At 43.8% G+C, this 21928-nt stretch overlaps 1 protein-coding gene across 1 annotated transcript in view; it reads left to right on the top strand.

Moving 5' to 3' along the window:
* Window positions 1-21928, top strand: part of ift172 (intraflagellar transport 172) — a 155752-nt gene that overhangs the window by 65087 nt on the left and 68737 nt on the right. The window contains 3 exon segments of the mRNA XM_034162804.1: window positions 17532-17639; window positions 18490-18574; window positions 20855-20947. Coding sequence (XP_034018695.1) covers window positions 17532-17639; window positions 18490-18574; window positions 20855-20947 — 286 coding nt within the window.

Here is a 21928-nt window from a genome sequence, read left to right as displayed (position 1 = left end):
AAATTTGGAGCCACAGGAGGATACAATTGTGTGATCCAGTGTCAAACCTACAGTAGTGTTCAGAATAATAGTAGTATTATGTGAAATAAAAGATTAATCCAGGTTTTGAGTATATTTCTTATTGTTCCATGGGAAACAAGGTACCAGTAGATTCAGTAGATTCTCACAAATCCAACAAGACCAAGCATTCATGATATGCACACTCTTAAGGCTATGAAATTGGGCTATTAGTAAAAAAAAAAAAAAAAGTAGAAAAGGGGGTGTTCACAATAATAGTAGCATCTGCTGTTGACACTACAAACTCAAAACTATTATGTTCAAACTGCTTTTTTAGCAATCCTGTGAATCACTAAACTAGTATTTAGTTGTATAACATCTGCGAGGCATTAATTTTCTTGGATTGGAACCAAGATTTTGCTGGTTTACTAGTGTGCTTTGGGTAATTGTCTTGTTGAAACACCCATTTCAAGGGCATGTCCTCTTCAGCATAAGGCAACATGACCTCTTCAAGTATTTTGACATATCCAAACTGATCCATGATACCTGGCATGCGATATATAGGCCCAACACCATAGTAGGAGAAGCATGCCCATCATGATGCTTGCACCACCATGCTTCACTGTCTTCACTGTGAACTGTGGCTTGAATTCAGAGTTTGGGTGTCATCTCACAAACTGTCTGCGGCCCTTGGACCTGGCATGCGATATATAGGCCCAACACCATAGTAGGAGAAACATGCCCATATCATGATGCTTGCACCACCATGCTTCATGGTCTTCACTGTGAACTGTGGCTTGAATTCAGAGTTTGGGGGTCGTCTCACAAACTGTCTGTGGCCCTTGGACCCAAAAAGAACAATTTTACTCTCATCAGTCCACAAAATATTCCTCCATTTCTCTTTAGGCCAGTTGATGTGTTCTTTGGCAAATTGTAACCTCTTCTGCATGTCTTTTATTTAACAGAGGGACTTTGCTGGGGATTCTTGTAAATAAATTAGCTTCACACAGGCGTCTTTTAACTGTCACAGCACTTACAGGTAACTCCAGACTGTCTTTGATCATCCTGGAGCTGATCAATGGGTGAGCCTTTGCCATTCTGGTTATTCTTCTATCCATTTTGATGGTTGTTTTCCGTTTTCTTCCACGCGTCTCTGTTTTTTTTTGTCCATTTTAAAGCATTGGAGATCATTGTAGATGAACAGCCTATAATTTTTTGCACCTGTGTATAAGTTTTCCCCTCTCCAATCAACTTTTTAATCAAACTACGCTGTTCTTCTGAACAATGTCTTGAACGTCCCATTTTCCTCAGGCTTTCAAAGAGAAAAGCATGTTCAACAGGTGCTGGCTTCATCCTTAAATAGGGGGCACCTGATTCACACCTTTTTGTTCCACAAAATTGACGAACTCACTGACTGAATGCCACACTACTATTATTGTGAACACCCCCTTTTCTACTTTTTTTTAATAATAGCCCAATTTCATAGCCTTAAGAGTGTGCATATCATGAATGCTTGGTCTTGTTGGATTTGTGAGAATCTACTGAATCTACTGGTATCTTGTTTCCCATGTAACAATAAGAAATAGACTCAAAACCTGGATTAATCTTTTTAGTCATATAGCACTACTATTATTCTGAACGCTACTGTATAAGGTATCGCACTCTGCGAGTGTCCTGTCTTTTCTTCTCTGCACAAGTACCTCAGATCTCAGTGCAATGTGCAGTGTTACGTAATGTTCCGATTTTCTCTGGACACACTGCGCGATCATGGGTTCACGATTTTCTCTTTAACAGGGAGGAGACGGAACAACGTTCTACCAAGTCCAAGCCAACCTCGCCCTGCTGGACAAGAACTTCAAACTAGCTGAGATGCACTACACAGAGCAGGTTTGTAACTTTGAAAAACAGCAAAAAAACAAAACAAATAAAAAACCTGTTTTAGTTCCTTATAATTTAGTTGTCACTTTAATCTTTGTAGTTACTCTTTAACAGATGAAATCTCTGTTCATATTCGTATTATCAGCATTAATTTAGTCATACTCATAGGCTTAAAATGGGTAATTCTTTAGTATATTTTCTCCTTTAAAAGCAAATTGTTTTGTAGTTAAGATCCATATATTGGAGAGTGCTAAGATAATTGATGGCTTGGTTTTGAATTTGTTTTTTGGGTTGGGGTTGAACAAAATTATTTTCTTCAGAGGTAAGCACAAAGTATACTGATTCACAATTGTACATTGCATTTATCAAGAGAAATTGCTGTCCTTCCAGTCGTCCTTCCGTCTGCACGACAAATCCTTCTGCATCCTAAAACTCAAGAACCGCACAACACTCAGAATCAAAATTTTTGTACATTAACGCTGGGAGGTCAAAGAATTGCCTACCAAAATCATGCATTTCTGACATTTATAAATGCCTGTTTTTTTGTTTGTTTGTTTGTTTTTTACTGAATTTTGGGTTTCAAGTAGGAAATGTACAGAAGCCCTGAAATACTAATATCACCACTAGATGGTGACAAAAGATGCTCAAAGGCATCTTTGCAGCAAGGTCTCAACTGTTTATTCATTTAAAAAAACAAATTACTTTTGTTGAAAATGAGATGGGCTGTTAGACAAAAGTCAGCTTACAAATGTGTCCCTGCCCTTGTGGGAAATTTACATGTGTAGACTGGTGGTTGGCTCTCACTGCGGTATTGTATCACTTCCTGTTCCGGAGCACAGCGGTGTTTTGCTGTATCTGTTAGCTGTTTAATCTGCGCAGTTAGATTGATCTAGTTATCTAGATTACGATTTGTTTCCCAGTGTAATCTTTACGTGCCTTAACTAAAGCACTCCTTCTGCTGAATCACCTCTAAATTATTTACACATTATTCACTTTGCATGTTTTTAGGAATCCGCTAGCTTAGCGCAGCTACTAGCTCTTAGCCGATTTAGCATGGCGACTTCTCCTGTCTCTCCCGCACTTTTCTGCTCTGGGTGTGAAATGTTTAGTTATTCCTCGGCCTCCTTTAGCAGTAACGGTACTTGTAATAAGTGTAGCTTCATAGCTTTGGAGGCCAGGCTGGGCGAATTGGAGACTCGGCTCCGCACCGTGGAAAATTTTACAGCTAGCCAGGCCCCTGTAGTCGGTGCGGACCAAGGTAGCTTAGCCGCCGTTAGTTCCCCTCTGGCAGATCCCGAGCAGCCGGAAAGCAGGCCGACTGGGTGACTGTGAGGAGGAAGCGTAGTTCTAAACAGAAGCCCCGTGTACACCGCCAACCTGTTCACATTTCTAACCGTTTTTCCCCACTCGACGACACACCTGCCGAGGATCAAACTCTGGTTATTGGCGACTCTGTTTTGAGAAATGTGAAGTTAGCGACACCAGCAACCATAGTCAATTGTCAATTTGAAACTGCTGGCTAAGGCTAAGGGTAAATTTGGTAGGATTAATTCACGTCGGCAGTAATGACACCCGGTTACGCCAATCGGAGGTCACTAAAATTAACATTGAATCGGTGTGTAACTTTGCAAAAACAATGTCGGACTCTGTAGTTTTCTCTGGGCCCCTCCCCAATCGGACCGGGAGTGACATGTTTAGCCGCATGTTCTCCTTGAATTGCTGGCTGTCTGAGTGGTGTCCAAAAAATGAGGTGGGCTTCATAGATAATTGGCAAAGCTTCTGGGGAAAACCTGGTCTTGTTAGGAGAGACGGCATCCATCCCACTTTGGATGGAGCAGCTCTCATTTCTAGAAATCTGGCCAATTTTCTTAAATCCTCCAAACCGTGACTATCCAGGGTTGGGACCAGGAAGCAGAGTTGTAGTCTTACACACCTCTCTGCAGCTTCTCTCCCCCTGCCATCCCCTCATTACCCCATCCCCGTAGAGACGGTGTCTGCTCCCAGACCACCAATAACCAGCAAAAATCTATTTAAGCATAAAAATTCAAAAAAAAAAAATATATAGCACCTTCAACTGCACCACAGACTAAAACAGTAAATGTGGTCTATTAAACATTAGGTCTCTCTCTTCTAAGTCCCTGTTGGTAAATGATATAATAATTGATCAACATATTGATTTATTCTGCCTTACAGAAACCTGGTTACAGCAGGATGAATATGTTAGTTTAAATGAGTCAACACCCCCGAGTCACCCTAACTGTCAGAATGCTCGTAGCACGGGCCGGGGCGGAGGATTAGCAGCAATCTTCCATTCCAGCTTATTAATTAATCAAAAACCCAGACAGAGCTTTAATTCATTTGAAAGAAGCTTGACTCTTAGTCTTGTCCATCCAAATTGGAAGTCCCAAAAACCAGTTTTATTTGTTATATCTATCGTCCACTGGTCGTTACTGTGAGTTTCTCTGTGAATTTTCAGACCTTTTGTCTGACTTAGTGCTTAGCTCAGATAAGATAATTATAGTGGGCGATTTTAACATCCACACAGATGCTGAGAATGACACCCTCAACACTGCATTTAATCTATTATTAGACTCTATTGGCTTTGCTCAAAATGTAAATGAGTCCACCCACCACTTTAATCATTTCTTAGATCTTGTTCTGACTTATGGTATGGAAATAGAAGACTTAACAGTATTCCCTGAAAACTCCCTTCTGTCTGATCATTTCTTAATAACATTTACTGTTGTGTGGGCCGCTGAAGAGGAGGTACTGCTGGCCCACCACCACCAGAGGGCGCCCTGCCTGGAGTGCGGGCTCCAGGCACCAGAGGGCGCTACCGCATCATGGGAGTAATCTGGGTGACAGCTGTCACCCATCACCAAACACAGCTGTTTCTACTCAGCACCGAGGTATATCAGGAGGACGGCGTCTCCACCTCAGTGCCGAGATATCGCCTAAGACCAAGGTAACATTCTCTGCAGCATATTCTGTGATTGATAAACTTGTTAAACCTTTCAGGACTGGTGACTACTGAGACCCTCCTTCTTTGGATAAGTACTCACCTTCCTGCTGAACTTTGCCAAGAGGTGGAGGCGGCTTCTCCCCTCTCTGTACTGGGTGCGTTCATCCACTCCTGTGTGTTCTTGCTCTCTCCTGCCAGCAGTACCGGATCCGACGAGCGGAGGCAGTGGCCACCTGGGAATTCGGGACTTGGCGGTTCCAGTATTTCCGGGGTTCGGTGGCAGTGGAGATCTGGGTGGTTCCGGTTCGACTGAGACGGACGTCTCCTATCTTCGAGCCTGCCCACACGACACCAGCGGATTCGACCCTAAACATTGTGTTTGTTATACTACTCGTGCTTGTTTCAGTAGTAAATCTTGTTTTTTACTTCCTCCTATGTCCATTCATTGCGCCCCTGTTGTGGGTCCGTGTTCCTACACTTTCACAACAGGATATCTCGGCCAGCGTCATGGATCCCGAGGGGCGTCAACCGGCTGTTGAACGGCCAATGGAAGACCAAGGCGCAGCGGAGGCTTCGGGAGGGGTAATCGGTGAGTTGCAGCGGATCCTCACCGCTTTCACCTCTCGGATCGATTTAATGACCGAGCAGCACGTTCTCCTAAACCGCAGGGTGGAGGCTCTCGCCGCACAAGTGGAGGCACGCCCTTCGGGCGCCGCTGCGGCTCTCCCTCCCGAGGACCCTGCGCGTGAAAGTGACGTTCCACTGGTCGTTCAACGGTCCCTTCCTCCGTCCCCAGAAGCTTACATAAGCCCTCCAGAACCGTACGGAGGCTGTGTGGAGACGTGCGCGGACTTTCTTATGCAGTGTTCGCTCGTCTTCGCTCAGCGTCCCGTGATGTACGCGACTGACGCTAGCAGAGTAGCTTATGTGATAAATCTGCTTCGTGGGGAGGCACGCGCTTGGGCTACAGCGCTCTGGGAGCAGAACTCACGGCTCCTTCATACTTACGATGGGTTTGTACGGGAGCTCAGAACGGTGTTCGATCATCCCAGCAGAGGAGAGTCCGCTTCAACCGCACTACTGTCCATTCGACAGGGACGCCGGAGCGCAGCTGCCTATGCAGTCGCCTTCCGCATCGCGGCGGCGAGATCCGGCTGGAATAGCACTGCCCTCCGCGCTGCCTTTATAAACGGACTGTCACTGGTCCTAAAAGAGCACCTGGTGGCTAAGGACGAACCGCGGGATTTAGATGGGCTTATCGATCTAGTCATACGACTCGACAACCGGTTAGAAGAACGCCGTCGGGAACGAGGCGAAGGGCGTGGCCAGGCACGCGTCGTCCCTCTCCCTTCCGGGTCCGATCGAGCTCCGCCCTCCCCACGCTCCTCTGTTCCTGCGCTCCGTCGCCTATGGCTCCCCCTGCTGACGAAGCTATGGACACGAGCAGGGCAACATTTAGGGCACCTGGAGCACAAAGGAGGCGGGCCCACGGAGCTTGTTATGTTGGTGGCTCGAGTGAGCATATGGCAAACGACTGCCCCGAGCGGTTAAACTCCAACGCCCGCCCCTAGAGACTGGGCCAGGGGTGGGCCAAAACATTCACGTGGGACACACCCACATTGCTACACGACTCCCAGTCACGATCCTGTTCGAGGACTCAACCCTGAAGGCCCCAGCACTGGTGGACACGGGCTCTGAGGGGAATCTGCTTGACAGTAGATGGGCCAGGGAGATAGGGCTCCCTCTGGTGGCTCTTACCTCGCCTGTGCAGGTTCGGGCACTAGATGGCTCCCTACTCCCCCACATGCACAAGACACCTCCAGTAACTCTGGTGGTGTCAGGTAACCACCGGGAGGTGATCGAGTTCTTTGTGACTCAGGCCACCTCCCGTGTGGTTTTAGGGTTTCCATGGATGCTTAAGCACAATCCCGGATTGATTGGCCGTCCGGGGTAGTGGTTCAGTGGAGCGAAACCTGCCATCGGAGTGTCTCGGTTCCTCGGTTCCTCCCGGCTCCCAAGCTAAGGAGGAGGTCCGAGTCCCGCCCAATCTGAAGGCGGTGCCAGCGGAGTATCATGACCTCGCTGACGTGTTCAGCAAGGATCTGGCTCTCACGCTTCCTCCCCACCGTCCGTACGATTGTGCCATTGATTTGGTTCCAGGCAGTGAGTTCCCGTCCAGTAGGCTGTACAACCTCTCACGGCCGGAACGCGAATCAATGGAGACCTATATCCGGGACTCATTAGCTGCCGGATTGATCCGGAATTCCACCTCACCGATGGGCGCAGGTTTCTTTTTTGTGGGTAAAAAAGATGGCGGGCTTCGTCCATGCATTGATTACAGGGGGTTGAACGAGATCACGGTTCGCAACCGATACCCGTTGCCCTTGTTGGATTCAGTGTTCACTCCCTTGCATGGAGCCAAAATCTTCACCAAGCTGGATCTTAGAAATGCGTATCATTTGGTTCGGATTCGGAAGGGAGACGAATGGAAGACGGCATTTAACACCCCCTTAGGTCATTTTGAGTACCTGGTCATGCCGTTCGGTCTCACTAATGCTCCCGCGACTTTTCAAGCGTTGGTAAACGATGTCTTGCGGGACTTCCTGCACCGGTTCGTCTTCGTATATCTAGACGATATACTCATCTTTTCCCCGGATCCTGAGACTCATGTCCGGCATGTCCGTCAGGTTCTGCAGCGGTGTTGGAGAACCGTCTGTTTGTGAAGGGCGAGAAGTGTGAGTTCCACCGCACTTCTTTGTCCTTCCTGGGGTTTATCATCTCCTCCAACTCCGTCGCCCCGGACCCGGCCAAGGTTGCGGCGGTGAGAGATTGGCCCCAACCAACAAGCCGTAGGAAGCTGCAACAGTTCCTCGGTTTTGCTAATTTCTATAGGAGGTTCATCAAGGGCTACAGTCAGGTAGTTAGCCCCCTGACAGCCCTGACCTCTCCAAAAGTTCCCTTCACCTGGTCGGACCGGTGCGAGGCCGCGTTCAAGGAGTTGAAACGGCGCTTCTCGTCTGCACCAGTTCTGGTGCAGCCCGATCCTAGCCGCCAGTTAGTGGTTGAAGTGGATGCCTCGGACTCAGGGATAGGAGCGGTGCTCTCCCAGAGCGGGAAGACCGATAAGGTCCTTCACCCGTGTGCCTATTTTTCTCGCAGGTTGACCCCCGCTGAACGGAATTATGACGTCGGCAATCGGGAACTCCTGCTGTGAAAGAGGCCCTCGAAGAGTGGAGACATCTGTTGGAGGGAACAGCCGTGCCATTCACGGTTTTCATGACCATCGGAACCTGGAGTACATCAGAACCGCCAATCATGGAAAGCACCTGTGCTTGGTGCTCACGTGCAAACCTGGACGACTTGCAGCTGAAGCAGAAATTGGATGGCGTTCTTGCATTGAGTCATGTGTGATTCAAGCAGACTGCCGGGAACGCTCGACCTTGGGACGTTCGTTTGTGAGACGCGAGGACCGCGCCTGGGTTTGACACGTCGAGCCCGTGAGGCAGGGAGTGAGCCACATGCTGTCAGCACACACGGAATAGGTGAGGTGTTTGGGTACTTGTTGATGGTGGCTTGGTGTTTTGTTGCACAGTGTACTGGAATTGTGGGAGAGTTGCGCAGTTTGCTTCTCACTGCTGTGGCGTGAAGGATAGTGATCCTCCACTTGTGAGAGGCTGCTCATTTGCATAAAGTAAAAAAAAAGGGACACTGACCTGAGTGTGTTGCTGGCAGCGTGTGTTATTGGAAGATATGGTTGTATCTGTTGACTTACCTCACCGTCTCTTTGCTTCACAGAGAATCAGTTTGTCGTGTCCACCTGGGGGGTGTTGGCGGTGGTAGGGAGTCCAGGAGCGCCGGCTTTGGTCCTTGCGGGCGCTGGAGAGCGAGCCACGAATCACTCCACCAGAGGGACGTTGTTTTTTTATGTTTTTACACTTTTAAACACAGGTGTATAATAAATAGTTTTTGTTTGGAACCGCTTTCTGGTTATTTTAGCGCGGGTCCTGTCTGACGCAGGTTCGCTCCTCAATCCGCGTCGACACATAACAGAAGTTCCCGGCCATTCCATAATGGACCCAGCGGCAGAAGCGGTTCCTTTTGTCGAAAAAGTTCAGGAACACTTGGAGAACATACGGGAGCAATTACAGCATCTCGCGAACCAAATTAAACAAACAGATGCCCGTGTTACGGAGCTTGCAGCGCAAGCTGTTCTGCTTCCTGCTGCTCCAGCTGCGGCACTATCGATATCGGTGCCGATAACTCCGTCACCCACAGGTTGGAATGCCGCAGTTTTACGGGGCATGTTTGTAGACGGGTTAAATGAGTCATTAAAAGACGAGCTGGCGGTCCGTGATGAGCCAAACGATTTAGACGAGCTAATATCGTGGTGATTCGTCTAGATGATTGGATGAAGGAGCGTGGACGCGAGAGAGGACGCCCATCAGAGCGTTTTTTTTTTGTCTCGGGGCTTTCCCCGACACAAAGCTGGTCCACCTCTTCTTCGCCCCACTGAGGCTCCTCCGACGGGACCTCCGGCTCCTCCTATTGACGAGCCCATGCAGCTCGGACGAGTCGAGATTCCTGTATTGCCCCGACACGTAAGCGTCAAGAGAAATAACGGTGACGTAACTCCAAGTGTTCTTGGACAGGCAACAGAACCCACATAACAAAAAAAAAAAAAAAAAAAAAAAAAAATTTTAGCACACGTAAATGTTTGGTTTCTTTAATCAGGGGTTATACTTGTTTGGGGTGGTAGGGGCGTATCTGGTGGAGTGATAGGCAGTCAGAAGCCCGCCTGGGCTCACTTACCTGTCAATTGTGTCTGTGTTTTTAGGTATTTTCTGTTTGGGTTGTTGGGTCGTTTTGTTTTGTTGTTTTTATTTCTCTGCATTCCTAACCCCAACCTCACTTGCCCTTAGACCGCTTGTCTTGTGGGTTGTGGGGTGGTGCAGGTTGGTCACGCTGAGCATTCTCAGAAGACCTCTGCACCTGGGGGGGGGGGTGTTAGAGGCGTTCTTTTTGGTTTGGTTAGGGCCCGGTTCCACTCCAGCCTCGGTGAGCCTTTGGACCGATTGTCATGGGTGTTGCCGGGGTGTGGTGCAGCGGAGACATGCCTCAGTCGGAGGGGTGGGCCGATCTGTTGCTGTTTGCCATTTCGGTAGTTCCACCCTCCCGAGTGGCTGGGGTTTGGTCGAGTTGGGGCACCGGACGTATTTCCGGTTCCGCTGCGCTTTGGGGTTGGAGCTGGGTTAGTTTTTACCTGTTCCCTTCTCCGGCTTACTATTTTGTGCCGTTTGCCACAATAGAGCCGCCAAAGGGCTCTGGGAGGGACCTGGGGTCTTTTGGGGTGCCGGGGAGGGCAACGGGGTTTATGGTCGTTTTATATCCCCCCGGGGTTGTTTTTGGTTGTCCTCCGGGGGTTGGTTTTTGGTTTTATTTTGTTTCCTTCCGGGTTCCGCCTCCAGGGTTGATGGGACGGTCCTCTGGGGGGGGAATTGGCTTGGGACCGGCCGGCCAAGTGTGACCGGATCTGGGGTTCCGGGGTTGTGGGGAGGGTGCCTCCTGGGGTTGATGATACGGTCCCCTGGGGGGCACCGTTTCACTCCATGTATACCTGGGGACCTTTGTGGGATCACGGTTTTGGCTGTTCCTCCTGGAACTGGCAATGAAGGCCTTCTGAGGGGGGTTGGGCTCTGCAGGTCATTCTGGGGGGGTTGTTTATTTTTCTTTTATGCATCTACGTTTGTACTGTGTTGTGGGACTGTGTTGGGTTTTTGTGTTTTGGAGTTTTTCTTTTCCTCCCGGGGTTTGATGGGACGGTCCCCTGGGGAGGTTTTGGGTGGGTTTTATGTTTTTTTTGTGTGAGTGGACTTGTTCTGGGGAATGTTTTGGGGCTTTTGTTGATTCCAGCCGGCCTTCCAGCTGCGGTGCCTGTCTTGCCGTCTGCTTCCTGACGTGAACCCCGGAGGGAGGGGCTGTTCTCGGGCCTGGTCTGTTCGGTCGCCGGGAGGCTTCCCGTTGATGGGGGGGTACTGTTGTGTGTTGGGGGGGGCGTGGCTGGATGTTTTGGTGTTCTTTCTTTTCTTTGCTCTCCAGGTTGCATGAGGGCTGATTTGTCTGTGAAGAAGGTGCTGGCTGAAGAGTCTTCACCCTCATCAACATTCATGGAAAGCACCTGTGCTTGGTGCTCACGTGCAACCTGGACGACTTGCAGCTGAAGCAGATAATTGGATGGCGTTCTGCATTTGAGTCATGTGTGATTCAAGCAGAACTGCCGGGAACTCGACCTTGTGAACGTTCGTTTTGTGAGACGCTGAGGACCGCGCCTGGGTTTGGACACGTCGAGCCCGTGAGGCAGGGAGGGGTGAGGACACATGCTGTCAGCACACACGGAAGGTAATTAGGTGTTTGGGTACTTGTTGATGGTGGCTTGGTGTTTTGTTGCACAGTGTACTGGAATTGTGGGGAGAGTTGCGCAGTTTGCTTCTCACTGCTGTGGCGTGAAGGATAAGTGATCCTCCACTTGTGAGAGGCTGCTCATTTGCATAAAGTAAAAAAAAAAGGGACACTGACCTGAGTGTGTTGCTGGCAGCGTGTGTTTATTGGAAGATATGGTTGTATCTGTTGACTTACCTCACCGTCTCTTTGCTTCACAGAGAATCAGTTTGTCGTGTCCACCTGGGGGGTGTTGGCGTGTGGTAGGGAGTCCAGGAGCGCCGGCTTTGGTCCCTTGCGGGGCTGGAGAGCGAGCCACGAATCACTCCACCAGAGGGACGTTGTTTTTTTATGTGTTTTTACACTTTTAAACACAGGTGTATAATAAATAGTTTTTGTTTCGGAACCGCTTTCTGGTTATTTTTAGCGCTGGGTCCTGTCTGACGCAGGTTCGCTCCTCAATCCGCGTCGACACATAAAATATATTGTCCATTTTTCCAATTGTTTTCCATTTTCACTTCTTGTAGTCTCAGTCTGTGTTATTCTTTTCCATTAGATAAATGTCTTTTATCGTTGATGTCCATTGGTCTTTTGTGGCACAGATGTTGTGCCCCATGTCCTGGTTATACATTTTTTGGCTGCTAATGACATCATTTTAAACAAATATACATCATTATGTGAAATGGTGTCTTCTGAAAAATTATACAGATAAATCAGTTCAGGTGTTAAGGGAACTGTATATCCCAACACTTCGCAAAGTACATTGCAATCCATTTCCCAAAACATAACAATAGTTGGACATTTTCCAGAAAATATGAGCATGGTCTACATTTATTCCTCCACATTTCCCGCCAACATGTTTGTTGTATTTTTAAACCGTTTACTTTTAAGTTTGGGTGTAATAAAAAAAATGGATCAGGTTCTTCCAAGCGAACTCCCTCCACGTTCGAGAGCTGGTAGTAGTGTGATGATGCCTCCACATATTATCCAGTCTTGATCATCAATTTTTATGTGGAGCTTTTTCTCCCAATTACCTTTAATCTTTTCAGTTGTGTTTTTATCATGCTCAATTAGAGCTTTATAGATTGTTGTTATTATTTTGATGTTACTGTCTTTATAGGCTTTAGTTATGTTTGAATTATACCACTCTGTGGAAGAGTTCCCCTGTATTTGAGATTCAGGTTTATTAATGATGTCACGGCCTGGCACAACAGTTCCACGTCAGAGTTAGAAGGTGATCAGTTATTACAGCATGAGATCTGTTCAGCTCCGAGCCTGACACATTACTGCGCACCACGCAGAGGGGCAGCTGCCCGTGTTATATACAGTTATGATGGAGGCAATAGTTCACATTATTTAAATTGCCCATGGGAAGGAATGGCCAAATATTTGTACCGTAAGGTCTATTGGGGATATAACAACCTGTTTCAGATTTGCGGTGGAATGCATGCAGTAGCGCACAGAGCTTTCAGTTTGATAGCCACTGTTCACATTCACTGTACATGATAATAATTCATAATATCGGCTCTTGTTTTGCTGCCTTCAGAATATGTAAATTGCAGTCAGATGGTCCTCAGATTACACATGAACCGCCGTCGGATAGGTGTCCCATCCACAGATGGCCGTCAGAAAGTTTTGGAACTGAAGTCCGACACTTTTTCAGATGTGCGCCAATTCATAATTCTGATACCATTCTGCCTGATTCCGGCTATGTGTGACGGGGGTATAAATGTTCTGGAACAGCTTAATGCCAAACTTAAGAATGCCACCGCCCATATTAAAACATTAGTCGCAGTTATCATCCACACATGAAACAAAGAATTATTTGATAACTCGATCAGATATAGCATGTCTAAATCCCAAGACTTTATTGCTACATTTTAAAAGTAATCATACATATTTTTGTGTAATGAAACTAAACACTTAATGTTTTATGGTCTTCTGTGATTTAGAATAAAATTGGATCTATGTAATCAGGTTTTTTATGGTCATAGTTATTTTATGTTGCCACATCAAGAGCAGTACTCTGACACATACCAAAAAAACTTTTTTTTTTAATTTTTTTATTATTTTAAAGTGACCATTAAGTTGATAAATGCTTCATGGTTTTTTCTTTTTTCAAAATGAATGTTAAATTTTTTTTTTTTATTCTTCATAGTGCACTGAAAGACAGACAACCCGTTGCTAAATTAAATGATTTAAAATAAATCTCACATTTAACTTATTTAGGAATAAGAATGCTTGAACATTTCAAACTAGATTGTCTGTTGAGTGTTGACTCAGTGAAAAAGGAAGAAACACATCTTCGAACCTCCTGCTGCAGTGAGTTTTCACGCAGGCAAAGTTTTTCATAACTGAGGACGTTTGTGCAAATATATTTGAACTCAGGGTTTGATATCAAATAATGTGTCATAGTGATTTATTTGCACATTTAGAAAAGAAGATCCGATACAGTGTTGAACCTGTATGTCGTTTTTTCTGTGTTGAAAATGAAAGTAATCTGTATGTTTTGTTTTTTTTTAAATGTTCAGCTCCACCTGTATGACGTAGAGAGCGCGGTGAAGACCACGGTGCTGAGTTTCTGCTCGTATGTGCAATGGGTGCCAGGCAGTGATGTCGTGGTTGCTCAGAATAGAGGAGATCTCTGCATCTTGTACAGTATAGACAACCCAGACAACATCACCATGTTCCCAATTAAGGTGAATCTTCCTTCTTTATATGAAGGAACGTCATGTGCACGCTTTATGAAGTGATGATTCCACACATGCAGGGGTGATTTTTGTATTTATTACCAGCCAGAATTTGGGTACATCAGATTTTTATTTATTATTTTTTAAGGGATGCAGTGATCCAAAATTTTGGATTGTATCGGTCCAAAATCTGCTCCGATCACAGTCTTATGTTGCACATCTGAATCATGTTGTGGTCTATGCACATATATTTTCCTTTAGGTTAGTAGGCATGACTAAGTAAAAGTAAATCCATTGACAAATTACTTGTTTTAAAATAGGGAAAATGTATTGCTTTGGTATCGGCAGATACTGAAGGTTCCAGCATCAGGATCATTTCTAATGTGATAAAGTGGAATCATGCCATCACTAGTTTTTATTTCTGTGATCTAATCATGTCTGTACTGTCAGCAAAATACCATGAAAATGTTGTGTGTGTGTGTATCGACTCTTCAGTGCACCTAAACCTTTCCAGTGCTGCTTGATTAGGTGAAATATTGTAAAAATTTTGCGATTCAGTTTCCATGGTGGTGTTTATACCGTCCAAAGACCAGAGAAATGGAGCTGCTCTGGAGTTTGGATTAACAGCCTCCTCCTTCGTCGACAGTTTGAGCTCTTAAAGGTGGATAATGTCACATTTCCTCAAATTCCATCAGTTCCACAGCCTCCGGTTTTCCCAACAATTAGCCTTCCTCCTTCTTTCGTGAATTCTTCCTCACCCTTGGACACACGCAACTTTGATCTCAGTGACCTTTGACATGTCAGGGAGTTCACCTCGAATGCAGCTTTAAGATTCCCCTTATGACCTTGTGAATAGCGACCTTTTAACAACAGTGATGTTGACCCCTGAGACAAACTGAGCAACAGACAGACACAAACAGTTTGAACATTTTGTGATGTTCATTTTATTAACAAATAATAATAATAAAAAAACAGAAAACACTCAGTTTTTGAGGACTGTCAGATGTACCATAGAATGCTATACTGTTTGTATTGCTTCATAACTGATGTAAATAAAGTCCAAGATGTATTCAGTGGCAGCTTCACCAACAGAGAGCCTCGTCCACAACGACCACAAAAGACTCCAAGCTGTCACTGAGGTTAAAAGCAGCAAACACGGTATTAAGAACAAAGGGATGTAAAATTTTGATCAGGGTCATTTCGGTAGTTTCTGATGTCATTATCATTTAAAAAGAGTTTTTGCGTTATCATTCATATTCCATGGGAACCTCCCCCCCCCTAAAAAAAATTCTGTCGGCATGTAAACGTTTGAGCACCATTGTATCGCCATTGTGGTCCATTTAAAAATCAAATGACAAAATAGAAGTCAAAATAAAATATTATCATCATTATTAGTAGTATTAATAATAATAATAATAACAATAGTAATAATGATGATAAAGGATTATTAACTGAGCGTGAGGTCTGTACAGGAAAATATCAGAAAATATCAGAGGTATAAGTACGAAAAACACAGAGGTCTGATATTCCTGTACAGGCAGAGCAGGTGAGGTTAATAATTCATTTATTGGCTATTATATATATAAACATGCAAACGTACATATTCGTATATAGCTGCTGACGATTTTGGGTGTGTAGTCCGACCCGTTCGCTTCAGAACGTGCTAACAGATGGTCCGGTCATTAGATGTTAAGCTTTCAATCTGTGTGTTTCTTCCAATGCTGTTTAGATATTTATGTTGTATGTTCATGTCCTACTTGTTTTGTTTTTTTTATCGTGGTTTTAGCTTTCTGGTTTGTAACGAATGTGATACGTGTTTGTCATGGTAACGGTCTGATTATGTAAAAATATCAGACTGGAAATCAGCCAATCAGAGTGCATGTAGCTTTGCAGACATATAATAATAGAGTGTATATGATAACAAGAACCCAAACAATTTCTAAATACATTAAGATAGTAAATTAACATTAAAACATTTTGTAATTAGCAGGAAATAAAGGGGTTGAGTTCTTTTAAGGTTGTAAAAACATTCTGGACTCACACACCATTCCAACTCATTATAGAAACTTTGATTAATTGATTATCACCCTTAAAAATGTCAGTTACCTACTTTAGAAAAACTACCCAATCTAGAGCCCGTGGATCCCCACAGATAACACGCTATTGATTTCTTAATTTAAAATTAAAAAAAAATCTGTCTCCTTCACTGGGGATTTAAAAAAAGACTGACTGCCTTTATTGAATGCACAGTGTCCAAGAACATTTCTCCAACAGGGCATCTTGTAGGTCGGCGTGTTGATTTGAATATCTGTTAAGGTATTCATTAATTTTCTTACCTGTAAAGGTACGCAATGCAGGCTGTGGAGGTCTGAGGAATTAATAACCCCTCTTTTTTTCCTCACTCCTTTTATTCTAATTATGACTATTTGTTTTGTGTTATTCGTGTTTGGATTTAAGTCTCTTTCACTCACTCAGGGTGACATTGTGGAGCTGGAGAGGGCTGATGGGAAGACGAATGTGCTTGTGACAGAGGGTGTTAACACGGTCACATACACCCTGGACGAAGGCCTCATTGAGTTCGGCACTGCTATCGATGATGGTGATTACAACAGGTGCGCGGAGATACTCTGATATCTGTCTTTGATTACATGTTCATTTTTGTTCATACTTGTTTTGTTGGATCAGACTTGTGGTGGGAACACTGAGAGCAGAGTTTTTTTTTTTTTTGGTTTTTTTTTTTGCAGAAACACCCTGCAACTCTTGAGGGTTACTTTAATATTCCCAGAACAGTCGGGCTGTTTAGGCTCTTCATCCTGTTGTTATTTTAAAACCTTTAAAAATGACACAGCGGAGGACGCTGCAGATAAATGTCCATATCAGTGCAGTTCTCTTCATTTGAAGAAAATAAGTATTTGAACACCCTGCGATTTATATATATATATATATATATATATATATATATATAATATGAGGTGCAGAAGGGCATCATGAGACACAGGTCCTGGATGGTTAAGAACTCACCTGCTGGTTAAGAGCATGTTATGTTACACTACTTATATATCTACAGTGAAACCCCTTCAGAATAGCAAACACAACTCAGCTACAGTATCTCGGTGCAGCCTTCAAAGTGTCCTATTGTGCAGGAAACTAACAACCCCATTGTCCATATGACATTGATTTCTGGCAGAAAAGCGCTGAGGGTTCATCTCAGCACTTTCTTAAAAAGACACCGTGCTCCACGTGAGAATTTTTTCCTGTGGTAACAAATGACTGACAGCTAGCTTATAATGCTTACGGTGATAAAAGCATTCACCCTCAGCAGGAACACAGTGTCTGTCCAATCTGCTGGTACCCATGAGGTTTTTGTTTCTGTTTTTTTTAACATTACCAAGTATTGTGACAAAGCCTGATACTCGTGGAAGGTGACTGTGACCTTTACAAATAGGAGAAATCTCTCCTGTATTCCTGCGGGCTGCAAATGTATCGTAAAATACACAGGGGTGACTCAGCCTCTCTCTTTCGTTCTGTGGGTGTGAGATGAGCGTGTGAATACGTGTTTACGTTCACAGAGCCACTGCATTCCTCGAGACTCTGGACATGTCACCAGAGAGTGAAGCCATGTGGAAGACGCTCAGCAAGTTGGCTCTAGAGGCTCGCCAGCTGCACATCGCAAACAGGTGATCAAGTCTGACAGAGATGTGCAAACACACGAGCTGGTATTTCTGCACACGTGAGGACTTTTACTGACCTTCTCAAGCACAGAGATTTTTACTCAAAACTGTGAACACACCTTCTCCAGACGCTACAGGCAGGTGATTGGTGGAGAACTGCTGCATCCCATCTAACAGCATCCGAAATCTAATTCTGGTCTTATTTGTAAAATCAGGGGTGAACCCTCCAACAATCAGCTGAAGCAGCGACGTGAAGAACGACTCAAACCTCCTCACACTGCACCGCTGTCTTCACACTAAAGTTCTAAAGCTGGGATGAGTCCTCACAAAGATACAAATAGTGTACAACACATACAGCAGATGGTCCTTTTCCTGCCGCCTCCTCTAACTCCATTAATCATTAAAGCCACTTTTTAAATCATCTATCATAAGCAGTTTTTAATCTCTCTCCAACTTTATGCATCTCAGCTTTAACTTTTTAAAAGAAACTCTGGATTCTCTGTCATTAATAATGCATATGGTGTTCATTTTGCATTTGCATAAATCATTTGGGGAAGAGGCTGTTGTTTGGAGTCTGTAATGTTCATGAAGGAGGAAGCAAGAAAGAGTCAAACAGAATGAGTTTTCACATAACTTTCTCATTAATCTGATGTAAATGTTCAGAGTTCTTAATGAAGTGGCTGAATGCTCAGAGTGTCTTTAGTTCTCAGCTCTCACACTGCAAAGAATAATTAAACGGAAACTCTTTTTTTTTTATCTCACTTCAGTAAATGAACCATTTTACCTTCATTGATCTGCTACATTCATTGAATGATTCAGTCTATTTTCTTTTTCTCTCTATCTCTTTCTTTTGAAGGTGTTTTGCTGCTTTGGGAGACGTCTCAACAGTTCATTTTCTCCACCAGACAAACCAGATTGCTGACAGAGTGTCAAAAGAAATGGTCTGTTCTACATCAGAGTGCATATTTTAGAGCGGTGTAGAAGAGACAGTTTTTTAAGGATGTCACTAATATTTTATAATTATAATTTATCAGTATTTGACACTGAAATTCAGTCTGTTCAAATGAGTTCTTTTGATAAAGTAGTTGAGTATTTTCTTAGAAGATTTATGTTAGTCACAGTGGAAATGCATTCGAACCAGCATTTAGTCTACAGGACACCAGAAACCGCAGCCTGATTGGCGCAGAATTCTGTCTGCAAAGTACACCAAAAAATTTGTTATGTTTAAGTCTGCATGCGGTATCACATGTGTGGGTGCCGTTTTTGTGTCCAGCTGTCTGTGTGTCAGCAAAATAATATCGTTTTGATGTGATATGGACCAAACTCAGTTGAATAATTGAGAGCCAGACAAGGACAAAGTGATTTGATTTTTAGGAAAATAAGGAAACAAAGGAAGGAAAGAAAGTGGGTAGGAAGGTAAATCAAAAATTTGGAGCCACAGGAGGATACAATTGTGTGATCCAGTGTCAAACCTACAGTAGTGTTCAGAATAATAGTAGTATTATGTGAAATAAAAGATTAATCCAGGTTTTGAGTATATTTCTTATTGTTCCATGGGAAACAAGGTACCAGTAGATTCAGTAGATTCTCACAAATCCAACAAGACCAAGCATTCATGATATGCACACTCTTAAGGCTATGAAATTGGGCTATTAGTAAAAAAAAAAAAAAAAAAGTAGAAAAGGGGGTGTTCACAATAATAGTAGCATCTGCTGTTGACACTACAAACTCAAAACTATTATGTTCAAACTGCTTTTTTAGCAATCCTGTGAATCACTAAACTAGTATTTAGTTGTATAACATCTGCGAGGCATTAATTTTCTTGGATTGGAACCAAGATTTTGCTGGTTTACTAGTGTGCTTTGGGTAATTGTCTTGTTGAAACACCCATTTCAAGGGCATGTCCTCTTCAGCATAAGGCAACATGACCTCTTCAAGTATTTTGACATATCCAAACTGATCCATGATACCTGGCATGCGATATATAGGCCCAACACCATAGTAGGAGAAGCATGCCCATATCATGATGCTTGCACCACCATGCTTCACTGTCTTCACTGTGAACTGTGGCTTGAATTCAGAGTTTGGGTGTCATCTCACAAACTGTCTGCGGCCCTTGGACCTGGCATGCGATATATAGGCCCAACACCATAGTAGGAGAAACATGCCCATATCATGATGCTTGCACCACCATGCTTCATGGTCTTCACTGTGAACTGTGGCTTGAATTCAGAGTTTGGGGGTCGTCTCACAAACTGTCTGTGGCCCTTGGACCCAAAAAGAACAATTTTACTCTCATCAGTCCACAAAATATTCCTCCATTTCTCTTTAGGCCAGTTGATGTGTTCTTTGGCAAATTGTAACCTCTTCTGCATGTCTTTTATTTAACAGAGGGACTTTGCTGGGGATTCTTGTAAATAAATTAGCTTCACACAGGCGTCTTTTAACTGTCACAGCACTTACAGGTAACTCCAGACTGTCTTTGATCATCCTGGAGCTGATCAATGGGTGAGCCTTTGCCATTCTGGTTATTCTTCTATCCATTTTGATGGTTGTTTTCCGTTTTCTTCCACGCGTCTCTGTTTTTTTTTTGTCCATTTTAAAGCATTGGAGATCATTGTAGATGAACAGCCTATAATTTTTTGCACCTGTGTATAAGTTTTCCCCTCTCCAATCAACTTTTTAATCAAACTACGCTGTTCTTCTGAACAATGTCTTGAACGTCCCATTTTCCTCAGGCTTTCAAAGAGAAAAGCATGTTCAACAGGTGCTGGCTTCATCCTTAAATAGGGGGCACCTGATTCACACCTTTTTGTTCCACAAAATTGACGAACTCACTGACTGAATGCCACACTACTATTATTGTGAACACCCCCTTTTCTACTTTTTTTTAATAATAGCCCAATTTCATAGCCTTAAGAGTGTGCATATCATGAATGCTTGGTCTTGTTGGATTTGTGAGAATCTACTGAATCTACTGGTATCTTGTTTCCCATGTAACAATAAGAAATAGACTCAAAACCTGGATTAATCTTTTTAGTCATATAGCACTACTATTATTCTGAACGCTACTGTATAAGGTATCGCACTCTGCGAGTGTCCTGTCTTTTCTTCTCTGCACAAGTACCTCAGATCTCAGTGCAATGTGCAGTGTTACGTAATGTTCCGATTTTCTCTGGACACACTGCGCGATCATGGGTTCACGATTTTCTCTTTAACAGGGAGGAGACGGAACAACGTTCTACCAAGTCCAAGCCAACCTCGCCCTGCTGGACAAGAACTTCAAACTAGCTGAGATGCACTACACAGAGCAGGTTTGTAACTTTGAAAAACAGCAAAAAAACAAAACAAATAAAAAACCTGTTTTAGTTCCTTATAATTTAGTTGTCACTTTAATCTTTGTAGTTACTCTTTAACAGATGAAATCTCTGTTCATATTCGTATTATCAGCATTAATTTAGTCATACTCATAGGCTTAAAATGGGTAATTCTTTAGTATATTTTCTCCTTTAAAAGCAAATTGTTTTGTAGTTAAGATCCATATATTGGAGAGTGCTAAGATAATTGATGGCTTGGTTTTGAATTTGTTTTTTGGGTTGGGGTTGAACAAAATTATTTTCTTCAGAGGTAAGCACAAAGTATACTGATTCACAATTGTACATTGCATTTATCAAGAGAAATTGCTGTCCTTCCAGTCGTCCTTCCGTCTGCACGACAAATCCTTCTGCATCCTAAAACTCAAGAACCGCACAACACTCAGAATCAAAATTTTTGTACATTAACGCTGGGAGGTCAAAGAATTGCCTACCAAAAATCATGCATTTCTGACATTTATAAATGCCTGTTTTTTTTGTTTGTTTGTTTGTTTTTTACTGAATTTTGGGTTTCAAGTAGGAAATGTACAGAAGCCCTGAAATACTAATATCACCACTAGATGGTGACAAAAGATGCTCAAAGGCATCTTTGCAGCAAGGTCTCAACTGTTTATTCATTTAAAAAACAAATTACTTTTGTTGAAAATGAGATGGGCTGTTAGACAAAAGTCAGCTTACAAATGTGTCCCTGCCCTTGTGGGAAATTTACATGTGTAGACTGGTGGTTGGCTCTCACTGCGGTATTGTATCACTTCCTGTTCCGGAGCACAGCGGTGTTTTGCTGTATCTGTTAGCTGTTTAATCTGCGCAGTTAGATTGATCTAGTTATCTAGATTACGATTTGTTTCCCAGTGTAATCTTTACGTGCCTTAACTAAAGCACTCCTTCTGCTGAATCACCTCTAAATTATTTACACATTAT

Source organism: Thalassophryne amazonica, chromosome 21 (assembly GCF_902500255.1).
Source record: "Thalassophryne amazonica chromosome 21, fThaAma1.1, whole genome shotgun sequence".
NCBI lineage: Eukaryota > Metazoa > Chordata > Actinopteri > Batrachoidiformes > Batrachoididae > Thalassophryne > Thalassophryne amazonica.
The sequence above is the reverse complement of the archived record's forward strand: the minus strand, read 5'-3'. Positions and strand labels throughout refer to the sequence as shown.